General features: G+C 40.4%; 1 protein-coding gene across 2 annotated transcripts in view; it reads right to left on the bottom strand.

Annotated features, from left to right (window-relative positions):
- Positions 1-2,762: 2,762 nt before the first annotated feature.
- LOC125880668 (corticotropin-releasing factor receptor 1-like) overlaps positions 2,763-13,360 on the bottom strand; it is a 99,674-nt gene continuing 89,076 nt past the window's right edge. For both annotated transcript variants that reach the window (XM_049563354.1, XM_049563355.1), the window contains one exon: positions 2,763-5,122. In XM_049563354.1, the coding sequence (XP_049419311.1) occupies positions 4,982-5,122 (141 nt within the window). In that variant the 3' untranslated portion in view covers positions 2,763-4,981. The remainder of the gene's footprint in view (positions 5,123-13,360) is intronic.

Raw genomic sequence — 13,360 nt, 5'->3', positions numbered from 1 at the left:
CGAGTGTGAGCTTCTTGGGACCGTTTAAGGTACAGTGTTGGACGTTAGCGCAGCTGCTGTGTTAGCTCATGCTAACTCGCCAGGGGGAGAGCGGCTCAGCTGGTTGCAGCAACAGAAAGTTTGCTGATCCGGCGAGGAGTTCGGACAGTCTGAGTTCAGACCTCTGCTGCAAAAAGGATCGAATTCAGGTAACGTTTGACTGAAGATGTTTTGAAAGATGTGACGAATCAACTCTGACTGGCTGTTTCAGAAAACAGATCGACATCGGGGCATGAAAGTCCTGCGAAACGGAGTCTGGGCTTTTCTGAGGTGCGTTCACAAGTTGTTTTATTTGCTGTTGATCTTTACAATAATTCACAGACCCAACAAAGTGGGTAGGCTTTAACTGCACCATCAAAAGCTTTGTCAACACGTGTCATTTATTTAGATGGTAACACGGATGGTAACGACAATGCTGACCTGAATCAGTGGCCTGATGGAAGGTTTACAGCCACAGTTTATATCCAGTGAGTCAGACTGCTAATATACAAACATAATACTTTAGGAGACAGAGCTGCACTGTGGGGACGTCAACTGAACGGGTTTACAATCATATGAATTGTAAATAATAAATTTGGTGTCTGGATCATTTTGTTTTTATCTCTGTTAAAATAGTTAATATGTTGTATTATACACATAATATACATAAAACATAGATTCGACAGCTGATCACAAACTTTTGAATGGCACCTTTTCAGATGATTAACATGAGAATAAAACACATCACAGTGGCTGTGAAAGATACGGGATGAATATGATGTCATATTTTGCAAAAGGCCCAAAAACTTAGAAAGGCTAAAACTCTGACAGAAGAGTCAAGAGCAGCACGAGCGCAAATGTACATCAGAAAATTTTCAAATAAAGAAACTTTTTTTCCAACATATGCTCAACTTCAGATCAACATTCACAAGGTTTCAAATCTGGGGAAAAAAACACAGGAAGAACAGTGACGAATCTGAAACTGAAAATGTGTTGGAGAAACTCTAAAAATAGTTGCCGCAGCTGTGAAAGAAAATTACAGCCTTGCGGTTCATGACTCCGCCCACCAGCCCAGTTTCTCCTACAATCAGCACAGTTTCATGTTACAGATACTCTATAATCTATCTGTAGGTAGAAAATACAAATGTTGATTCACCAACAAGAACACACCGGGAGAACAGTGGCGAATCTGAAACTGAAAACGTGTTGAACAAGTGCTGAAGTTGTGACGAGAGAAAACTCAAAACTTAAAAACTAAATGTTCCCAGAGATATGAATTTCTTTTCAACCCATCAAAATATGATGCAGTCTTCAAATCTCAGTTCAATCTTGCAAAACCTTTTTTAAAAATCACTTTCTAACCCTTCAAACACTGAGTTTCATCCATGTTCTTTTCCAGTCTCTAAATATGACATCATGTCCATCCCACAGAAATGCTGTTGTCTTTTTCCATCACCACCAGAGCTCCACACGTCACTTGAAAAGGATAAAAAACAGATTTTTCCGTGGGGCGATAAAAAGATGAGGTCCATATACAATTTGAGACAAACAGCAGTTGATCAAAAAGCACAGGTGCTAGGCATACTGGTATCGTAGGAATGTGGACTGTGAATTGTCGACCACATGGATGAATGTGCCCACATGATTCACAGTGTGTGGTTTGTGTTTTTTGGTTTATATTTGTGACAATAACCCCCATCACCCCTCCCCCACCCCCAAAGCTTACATATTTATATATTTACAATAGATCAGTAAACAAAGTTACTGCGTAGCCTGCTCACGTCACGTCACGTCACGTCACGTCACGCTTCAAGTCACCTGAACACCTCAGAGTCACTTGATAACACAAGAACGTACGGAAGCAGAGAAAAGACCGAGCCTGCAATTTTTTATGTCGAGATCACAACTTATTTCAGTATCTTTAGATTATAAAACTTATTTTCTTGTGATAACAAATTAATTTATGTCGATTCTCATGAAAACAAAATCAGATTTCTCAAGATAATGAGATGATTTATCACGAGGAACAAACTGTTTTCTGGAGATCATGAGAGAATTATGGAGAACTCAAAAACGTATACATCTGGTTCAATTGATCGCACCTGACTTCAGCTGTGGTGACTGTCAGGAGGAGACATGAACAACATGAATGTGTAGCTTTGTTTGCTGCAGGTACGTCGTTGGAGCAGACAGTTTGGTTTTATGATGGCCAAAGATGAGCACTCACTGAGAAACATCACAAGTAATAAGAGATAAAGAAACTTTCTCGTGTGGTAACGGGTTGATTATCTCGTTTTCTCAAGATAACCACAAAAGTGACACGTAATCTTGAGATAACAAAATAATTAAATCGCAATCTCGAGATAACAAAAATTCATCTTCTGATCTCAAAATAATAAAATAATTAACTCGTGATCATTAAGAATTAGCAAACATGTCTGTTCTCGGCTTCCGTAGAATAAACTCCTTCCTGCTTTAATAAACGTCTCGTCTCACTGTTCTCTTCGTCCTCATCCGGCTGCTGGTTGAGAGGCAACATTAGTAAGTCTCTTTATTCAGCTGAAGAGTTTTGTTCCAAAAACACTAAACATCCCTTAAAATTAATTCTAGACGTTGTTAACAGAAGTTTGACAAAATAATCTTCACTTAAGGTCCATTCAGGAGCATTTTACAGAGCTTTCAATCATATCTTAATACAGTGTGAAACTGTTTTAGTTAGTTTTCACGTTCAGTTAAAGTACTGATACCACACTGTACAAATAAATGTTACTTAAGTAAAAGTATGCAAATATAATCAGGAAAATGACAGTGACTTTTATAAATTATATCATTAGATTATCATTACGCATGCATTAATATAAACGCAGGATTTTACTCTTGGAATTAATCAAAATAGTTTAATTTTCTGTCAATTAACTACTTGAACAATCAATGAATGCTTTCAACTGCACGTGTATAAACTTAACTTAAAAAATAATTTAATTTATGACAAACATACAGAGTGCTCCAGGAATGAGTCCTGAAACCTGGAGATGAGTTAACATTTAACTCCTGGCTAAATGAGACGACAGAATATCATCACAACGAATATGACTTTACAGCCTCGTTGTGGGCGAGACATAACGTCATGTGACTGGAGTGAAGTTTGTTTATAACCTAACGTTTGCTTTTTACCTCTGGTGACTGAATTTATGCCTCAAAAATCATAAAGTGGTGTTTATTTAAGATGATCTTGCCGAACAAAACATATTAGGAATCATAAAGGTCTTTCAATGTTTTTTACATGAAGATTGTAAAGTAGCTAAAGCTGTAGGGTTGCAGCGATAGCCCAGTCTTAAGGTTTACAGTGATATAAAAGTTGATGGTTATCACACTGTACATTTGCTTATCTACAATACTGAAAAAAAAAGTGCAACTGGACGTTGAATCTCTCCTTTATTTGTTATTTTTAAAGGACAGACTTTATAAACAAACTTAAATTAACAAATAGTTTCAAGTTTCAGTTATAGTAATAAAACGTTTGTTCAGTCAACAATAATCCCTCTGTTTTCATTCCTTTAAGAGTCGTTCTGATTGATAATAATATAAAATACTGTGAAATCACAATATTTTCTGAGACGGCTTTCGTACCGTCAAAATCTCATAGCGTTGCAACCCTTTAAAGCTAACACATAATGTAAATGTAGTGCAGTGAAAACTACAATATTTCCCTCTGAGATATGATGGTGTAGAAATATAAAGTGGCATGAAAGCACCTCAGACTAGTCCTTAAGTTCAGCACTTGTGTTACATTCAAACACTGATTTTTGGACACAGAGGACAGGCTATATGCTAAGCTAATAAGCTAAAGCTAAGCTAATGCTAAGCTGTGTTTATATGAAATCAGGGAGACGGTGGACGGCAAACCGAATAGAGCAGGAGGGTAAAATCAGGTGAGGTCAGCAGAGGATACCGGCAACAGTAGATGACGCTGCAGCTGAAAGTCAAAATGTTTAAATTTTTGTCGTCTTCCGCGACAGAATTTACAACCAGATGTTACGTAGCTTCTTCACACGAGGAGATACCACAGGCCATCTTGCACTGGACATTCCTAGAATACGTATATAAAATGATAAACATTAAATAATGAGATTTAATGTGTTTTATTCCATTTTTCGTAAACAATATGGTGTCACCATAGCAACATAAACCCGTCTGTCCAACTGTTTGTTTTTCCCGTGCCTTCTGCCTGACTGCATGTGAACGCAGCTCGAGCTAACTGCCTTCTGACTTTGGCTCGATTCTTCAAACTTCACTGCTAACCCACTCATGTGCTCAACATTTCCTCGTGGTTTCATTCTGGAACAAAACTCTTCAGGTAGAAATGTATGGAATGTGTTTAGAATAGATGAACGTAGCACGACTGCACCAAGCTGGCTGAGAACAGAAAGGAAGATAGCACAACAGCAAATGAACAAACACTACGACCAGACGATCGAAAACAAAGATGAAAATAAAATCTGTTAAATTATTTAGTCACTGGGTTTGAGTCCAGTGTCCGCTGGGATGGAATCCAGTTCAGTGCAGTCCAGCGACACGAGCTCAGAGTTCTCACTGACGTAAGATAGCAAAAAAACAAAAACAAAGTGTGCAGGCAGGAACAACAGAGACCTCTATGGCAGGCAAACGTTACAGAATATGGAGTGCTGTACATTCACACCCAGATTCAAAGTCAAACTTGGTCACGTGCATCTTTTGATCCACTAACCTCTCGTCTCCAAACGTCTGCAGTGTCCTTTATCTCCGTGTCCATCCATTCTCAGCTCTGTATAATGTCCCTCCTGAGGTTTCGGAGACTGATGCAGCCTCTCTCCACAGCCCGGCTCGCAAAGTGTTCTCCAGTGATGTGGCAGAAAATGATGACGACAGTCGGCGGGGGGTTTCATCCTAAAGCTCGTATCCAGGACGATACCGGCCTCCTCTCTCATAGTGACGTGGACTGCTTGATGCTGTGGAAGCTGACCCGTGAAGGTGAGGTGGGGATGGACATGGCCTGGGTCATCCGGGCTCGGATCGAGTGCTGCTCCTGCCAGCGGTGGAACCGTTTCCTCACAGCTGAGCGCACCTGTCGACAACACACCAAAGAAACTTTAACAGAGGGAGGAGCCATTACATCACCGTGTACGTACATCAGGGCCAATCTCTTTTGTCCTAACAGCAGGTAGTTTAGATTATCATAAACTGACCAACCTTCACACTGTTAGTGATATTTAAAGGCACAGTTCACCCCCACATCAAAAATACATATTTTTCCTTTTACCTGTAGAGCTGTTTATCAGTCTAGATAGTTTTGGTGTGAGTTGCAGAGTGTTGGAGATATCAGACGTAGAGATGTCTGCCTGCTCTCCAGTATAATGGAACTACATTCGCCAACCGTATCACAACACAGAAGGAAGATTGCATCTACTCATGGATGAGAGGCTCGTGCTCATGGCAGTGTGACATGTAAACATTAATGGTGTCCTCCTCAGCTGAGCTGTAACGTTAGCTAGCTCAGTGGTGCTAGGAGAGCTAGCAGTAGATGCACGTTTCCTTCTGCGCAGTGATACAGTTGGTGGGTGCACCTCAGTGGAGAGAAAATAGTTCCTACATGAAACTGCTCACAACAAGGTCTGTGGATTATCTTCAGTAACCAGGTCATGATTTCTGCAAAGAGACATTGATGTTGAGTTTTGAGCTCCACAAGCTGAGTGACATGTAGTTCTGTTATCTTACTATATAATGATGAAAACTCAACTCAAAGTCAACAAAACAAAACAAACACTGTGTGTGTGTTCCACGTTTTTCTCCTCACTGACTTGGTCAATCCATGTGAAATTTGGCACAGTGGTAGAGGGTCATGGGAGGATGCCAATGAAGCAATATTACATCAATTGGCCAAAGGGGGGCGCTATAGCAACCCACTGAAATGTCAAACTTTGAATGGGCATAGCTCATGCCCCGTATGTGGTAGAGACATGAAACTTTGCACAGAGATGCCTCTCCTCATGAGGAACACATTTGCCTCAAGAACCCATAACTTCCGCTTATATAGATTTTCCGCCATTTTGAATTTGTTGAAAAACACTTCAAATGGATCTCTTCCTAGGAAGTTTGAGCGATCTGCATGAAACTGGGTGAACATAATCTAGGGAGCAATATCTAAAGTTCCCTCTTGGCAAAAGTTGGAAAACTTCCTAAAACTGAGCTTCTATAAGGCAATGAATATTGCGGAGGGCGTGGCTCATCACATAAAGGTGTAGAACATCTCAAGGGTTTCACCCATCACCACGCAACTTTGTAGGCATATGACCACACATAATCTGAGGGGACCCCTCCATTATTGAGCCCATCAAACAAAATGGGGGCGCTAGAGAGCTCATTTCTTATCTAGGCCTAACCGCCATATGGATTTTTACTAAACTTGGTAGATATGTAGAACAGGACGCCTCAAGGTGACTGGAGAAATTTAACTCTAATTGGCAACTGGGTGGCGCTATAACAACAGAAAAATGCTTCAAAATGGCTAAAATGCAACTGATCGCTGTGGCTCCCCCTGTGGACCAATGTTGGTGTTGTTTCTAATGTTTGGTATGACTAAGTCATGGTATGGTATGCTGTACATAATCACGGAAACTGTCAGTGTGTCATTCTGTCAGTCAGTCATTCTGTCTGTCCCACGTTTTTCTACTCACTGACGTGGTCAATCTATGTGAAACTGCACATAGGCATTGAGGACTGGCATAGGTAGAAGGTGACAAAGCTACCAATGGCTATGGACTAGTACTGTATATCATAGATATAAAGTCAAACTCAAAGACTGTAATTACAGGTCATAATTATGACTTTTTTAGGTGAAGATAATAGCATAGTATTTTTTATTTTACTTACTAGGTCAAAATTATGAGATTTTCCAGACAAGAATGATTCAAGAGATACTGGGTTGAAATTATAAGACAGGAAGTAGAGAAGACAAAATTCTGAGACAGATATGAGGATAATTTCAGATTAACTGAAGATATGAACTCAAAATGTTGATTTATTAGGTTAGAATATATATTAGTATGCAGTGTTAATCTTGTTGATGAAAACTGACAAAAATTATTCATCAGCGACCTTCCTTCCATGACGAAAACGAGATGATGACAAGCTGAAAATAGATCTTGATGATAAAAACTACGACAAAATCTTTCGTTTTATTTTAAATGACGAGACGTGATGAAAATGTTTGTGGTGGACTATCGGACATTGAAAGCCAACAACGGTCGTGCTTGTAATTATCCTCAGATGCAGCATGAGCGACAGGCTGGTAAACTCCAGTAAATAGTCTGCACCAGGATGTTTCAGTAGCCAGCAGGAACAGTCAGAGCCGTTAGTGTGAGTTGTGAGCCATAAAACAGCCTTGTGTGTGTGTCTGTGAATGGTGGAGCTGCTGAATGGATTTGTGGAGTTTGTTAGCCGTTAGCAGTTAGCTCTGCTTGTTAGCAGCCGAATGGCAGCTGCCAGACTTAACATCTGTTGATCCCTCAGCTCCGTACTGTCTCAGGAAGGTTTATGAGTTGATCACTGTTTGAGAGGCAGGTAGGAGGCTCAGTTATCTGTGAGTGTAGCTGTGCTGACAGTCAACAGGGGTGTGTGGGTGTCAGCAGGTTGAGGCAAAATGATTCAAATGTTTAAATTGTTGAGAAAAAGTGTGAGATACAGAGTCAAAATTAACTGATAGTAATTATAATTCACAATTCTGACTTTTTAACTCCAGACAATGAGACAGTCAGTCAATTCTTTGACTTTCAAAATCAAAATTCTGCAAAATAAATGAGTCAAAATGATGAGACGTACGACCTGAGAATTGTTGTTATCTCAAAATTCTGACTTGCAAAGCATGTCAACGCTAATCTTATGACTGGAGTTACCATAAGGACTTCAATTTTGATCATTCCTTTAACTCACTGTCTTGTTTCTTTCTGGCAGAAATTAATTTCCCTTTAAATCACTGCCTGTGATGTAATACCAAATCTACACCTCCGATTCCAACACACTTCATGCTCCTCGTAAACAAAGTCTAGAGCAACAACATGCCATGAATCACTGTAATGCTGATTAAAGAGGTTCCTCCTTCTCCTCTCTCCCTGATCCAAAATCAATCCTCCCATGTGTCCCTCTGCTGAACATGCTGCCTCCAGTAATAATAATACAACACGGTCTCAGAGGAGGAGCTCTAAACCCAAAAGCTGATCCTCATAAAACACCAAACAATCATTTTAACACGCTGTAACATTTTACATCTCGATTCATCAGCGTGCTAACCAGCGTTGTGTTTGGCAGCTGTCCTCTGCACAGATCATTTAATCCCCCACACACATGTTTTTATACTAAATGTTTTCCTTTTCTCTTGAATGTGACCACGGGGTTCCTTTGTTCATGTGTCTCATTTATTTTCTGCCACTCTCAGGCTGAAACAAAACACTAAATCAATATCCTCTGTGCGCTCCACACGCTGGTTAAGCCCCTCGTTGGAGCTGCGACACGGTCCATGATGAGAAATTCATTCATCATCCAGCGGCAGTAACTAAAGGCCAGCAGTCAGCTGATATTACATCCATGTGCTACTGGAGGAAGAGCTTGTAGAGTAATGATTATTCTGTGATGAGATGCTGGACTCAAACACCAGATTGGGATTCAGCTGAAGACGCACCAGGCTGCCTTGATTAAACCTAAAGATCTGACATAATCCTCTCCATGAAAAGGTCAAGTGATAATATAATTATCTTTATGTGACATCCGGCAGTATTTCACAGGTTGTGGGCAAAGCCAAAAGGGTATTGATCGAAGCTTTGGAGACTTAATGTCTTAATTCATTTACACTTTATGTATAACGCCGTCCTTTCAGAAATAAAACCTTTAAAGGCCCTAAAAATCTTCCACACTGATGAAACAGATCTTCTACTAAAGTTCGGTTTGTTGGGTGTTTTGATGTGAAACATTTTCTGTTACGACAGCCGGAGCTCATTTGGAAAAAGACCAAATTTAGCGATGTATGGATTACAGTTTGACGAGAAGCTGTTGGGTTTGTTTCCGTTGCCTGCACTGTCAATGTGAAGCTGATCTAAGCTCATCCACACCTGCTGGATTATCATAAGGGAGTGTCACACTTCTCAAAAATCCACAATTTGATTAGACGTTCGATTTTAAGGTCACGTTTTGATTTATTTTTCAATTTAAACGTTTCTTCTAGAAGATAAACATCAACATTAGTTTTATGTCCTGACGACTCAGCTGATTCTGTTTCCCAACTCGTCAAAGACGGCGCTTTGTCAGTGACTCCGGCGTCAGACACTGATGCAAAATGCACCTTTCGTGGTAGCATGATGCACTGCTGAGCAGCATCGGTTAGATATGCTGCTCGAATGATGTAACAGAAACAGCTTCCCTATAGGGCGGGTGGGAGGGGTGGTGGATGGGTCAAACCAAGACTTTGACCGGGGTGAAACCTGGGTTCACAGCCTCGTTGTGGTGGCCATGTTAAGTCATGTGACCGCAGCGTAGTTCGTTAATAACCTAACGTTAGCGTTTTACTTCTGGTGATTGAATTTAGGCTCATAAAGTGATCTTCATGTAGGGTCATCTTACGAAACAAAAAGTGTAATTATCATAAACGTTTCTTTGCCACAGAGTTTATTCCCTGCAATAATCTGAAAGCCAGTGGAATCATCCCACTGGTTTTGTGACACTGAATTACGCATCAGCCGACAGAAAAACATCATTTCTGCTGCACTCTGATTTTAAACTCTTTCTATGTTTTGTCTGTGAAAACTCCTGTTTTTGTAAAGTAATTAAAGCTGTAGGGTTGCAGAGATATTAGAGATGCACGATCCAGCTTTTTCAGTTTTGATCCCGATGCTGTGGCTTTGAGTATCAGCTGATACCCGATACCAATCTGATACCATGGTTGACCTAAGAAGCTGTATACCTTACATGTAGAACAGAAAAGACTGGAGGCATCAGGCACTGATGACTACACAGTTCTCTCCTAAGATAAAATGAACAAGATGAAACAGCTTCATCTACATCTACATCTTGTAACTCTTGAGACAAGTGTTTGCTCACTTTCTCGTACATTTCCAACAGTGTGGTCTCGGAAAAAATATTTGTGCGACGGCAAATTGTACCGTGGCTCCAGGTGATCCGGTAAACATTGGAAGCCCACGTTTTCAACAACCGTCATTGTTTGTCCGTCCAAAACAACTTTCTCAGAAATTTTCACAGGTTTTGCGTTACTGCTGGGGAATTTCTCTCTTCTTTGCAGCGCATCTGCTGACGTTAACTGCTGTGTAGTATTACCACCTGCTCCTTTTGACCTGCTCAACTGCTGGAACTCTTGGTGCTCCGTTTGGTGATGTTTTTGTAGATGCTTTATTAAATTGGTAGTATTATACTCGGCGGTACGACCACCAACCCTAGCAACATTCACTTTGCAGACATTGCAAAATGCTGTCGGGCTAGTTAGAGCGTTCAGTGTGAAATATCTCCACACAGCAAATTCTCTCCTTCGCTCCTTGACGAATGACGTAGCTGGCGTTGCAATAGATTTAAAGGCAAAGGATCGCCTCAGGTACAGGTTGCATTTTCTGATACCTGACCCATCTGTTTTGATGATATCAGGGCCGATATTTGATCCAGATATCAGATCGTGCGTCCCTAGGTGATATACTGGTTTTAAGGTTTACTGTGATATAAAATTTGACGGTTATCATACCGTGTATATTTACTCCTCTAGAATCTCCCTTTTATTTCAGTTAATCTCAAAGAGGAGATTTTTAACACATTAACAAAATAGTTTCAGTTTTAGTAATAAAACATTTGTTCAGCCAGCCTGGGCGTGCACCGTCCACTTCCTGTGTGAATGTTGAGCCAAACCACGATGTTTTGTTTCTATACCACCTATTTTTGTCACACAATTAAAGTAACGTAAATACAAGTTGCTTTACTGGTGTATTTTAAAAGGACACAATGCATGTAACAAGCGTAAACTGACACGCCAGCTCGAGCGTATTTAGACAATAAAGTCTGCTGACAAAGGGCCGATGTCGGATGAGAACGTGTCGGACAACCGGCATTTACATTATCAAATTCTTCTCTTTAAAGACAGGCTACACGGGTTCAAGTGTGATATCACCCCACATTTCTGAGGGGACTCTACCACACTAAGGTCATAGGGTCAAATTTAAATGATTTAAATGTTTTAAATAATAACTTTTTTATCAGTCAGTTGATCAAACTGTTGTAAAACAAAAAGCAGATCCATCAGACGGCAACAGCCTGAGATCATCACCTGCAAAAAGCCACCAGATGTAATGATGATGTCATTCAAGATGGCGGCCATGGCTTATTTCTAACATTGTCTGTTGAAGCAGGAGGATGTTCGTCCAGCCCTGGCCGAGGCCGTGGCGTCTGTCCTGACGTGCATATTATAATATTTAACTCTGTTATACTGATGCTTTTCTTCTTCCCTTCAACAATAACTACTTGAACAGAGATAAAAAAAAAAACTGTTTTATTTACATTTGATTCAAACTTCCTCTCGGTCGATGTCCCCACAGTGTAACGTGACAGTGGAGGAAACTGTGTGAACCTGGGGATTGAATTTGTTTATCAATCCAGAGCGTCAGTGACCCTCGATCATGACTGGACCACAACAGTGCAGCTGCGCTCCATCCGTCTGGATCCAGCTCCAGCAGAGCTAACCTGAGGACAAACTTCAGTTTCTGTTGTGGAGCTTGAAGAAGAGCTTCACTAAAGTTAATTCCAGCCTGATAGAGGCATTACTGACACTGAGCACTGAGCACAAACCTGCTCCTGTTTAAAGCTGCAACACTTTGATGCTGAGTTTCAAGTTTCTTTCACCAACGAGTCCTTCTGTTCTTATTTAACTGCTGCTCAGAGGATCTTTGTCTCTTACAGTGCTTCATTCTCCCCCCATAATTCATATATATATATATAGCTTTACTTGTGGTGGACACTTGTCTATCACAAATGCAAATAATATATTTTATCCCTTAATTTTATCTTTTGCGCTGTTTTATATCTCAGACTCTCTCTGCCTTTTATACGTGTGTGATTTTCTTTTTATACATATTTAATGAGCGTTGTTGGAGAACAAAGACGTTCACTGTGCATATGACAATAAATAACTCGAAACTAACAAAAAAAACCCTTCAAAATCTTTTCATATATGAAGCCAGAAAAAGAAAAATATTATCAACAAAGTCAAGATGTTAAAATATTTACATGCTTAACTAATGAAGCTATTGCCAAGGCTCAGTCAGGAGGAGGAGGAGTGCCATTCACTCTTTCTCGTTGTGTCAGTGTCTGGTTCACTGGAGTCATCAGCTGAGTCACAATCAACCAACATTACAGCGACACACCTTCTCTGTCAGCCAATCATCTTACTGCTCCTCATATTAAATATGTTTTTTGCTCTACTGTAGTTCTGTCTTGCTGCCGTCATGCGTGTCCTCCACCTCCCCATCACCACCCAGTGTTTACGGATTCATCAGCCTCATCAGCCTCAGAGTCATCAGCCACCACCGACACCAGAGTCTGGACTCCATGGGGGGATTTATCCTGCTGCCGCTCAGATGTCACTTGATCACAAAACATCTCCCTCTAATGTCCAAGCACCAAAGACTGAAGTTAAATATTAACATCTTGCACTCCACCCCCGTTTTGTGGCAAAAACACCTAAAATGACATACCCAAATTAAAATGACTGTAGCTTCTGAACCGCTCTGACTACATGCATGCATGAGGTCTTGCCAGAAAGAAAACTCCCTGCAGTTTCTTGTGAAAGTGTCAGAAACACTCTAGGTGATACAGAGACAGAGTAATGGGCCTCTGAAGTCAGTAACAAGTTGAAGATTTTGCCTAAAATAAAATAAAAAGTGTTTTTCAGGATGAATAACTGTCTGTGGCTTCATCTGAGCAGGTAAATGACACTGTGGGGCTGTAGGCACACTATCAATGAACACTTGTTTCAAATGTGAAGAAGACTGCTCAAAGTATGACCATTCTACAGTGTTTTTACCATGAAAAGATCCAGGCGGAGCTCCACATGACAAGTGGGTCACTCTGCTTCAAAACAGTACTATCAGTGATCAAACAACACTCAGCCAGCTTCAGACATTGTACCTTATTGAAATCAGGTGTGATTATGATAGCTGATGTTGTTTATGACACAGAAACACCATAAAATATCACCAAATAAAGCCATATGAAACGTGAAAGTTATGATCCCACTTTCTAGACGGTATATCTCAGCCAAAAA

Source organism: Epinephelus fuscoguttatus, linkage group LG20, assembly GCF_011397635.1.
Source record: "Epinephelus fuscoguttatus linkage group LG20, E.fuscoguttatus.final_Chr_v1".
Classification (NCBI taxonomy): Eukaryota; Metazoa; Chordata; class Actinopteri; order Perciformes; family Serranidae; genus Epinephelus; species Epinephelus fuscoguttatus.
Note: the sequence above shows the minus strand (reverse complement) of the source record. Positions and strands in the feature narration are given on the sequence as shown.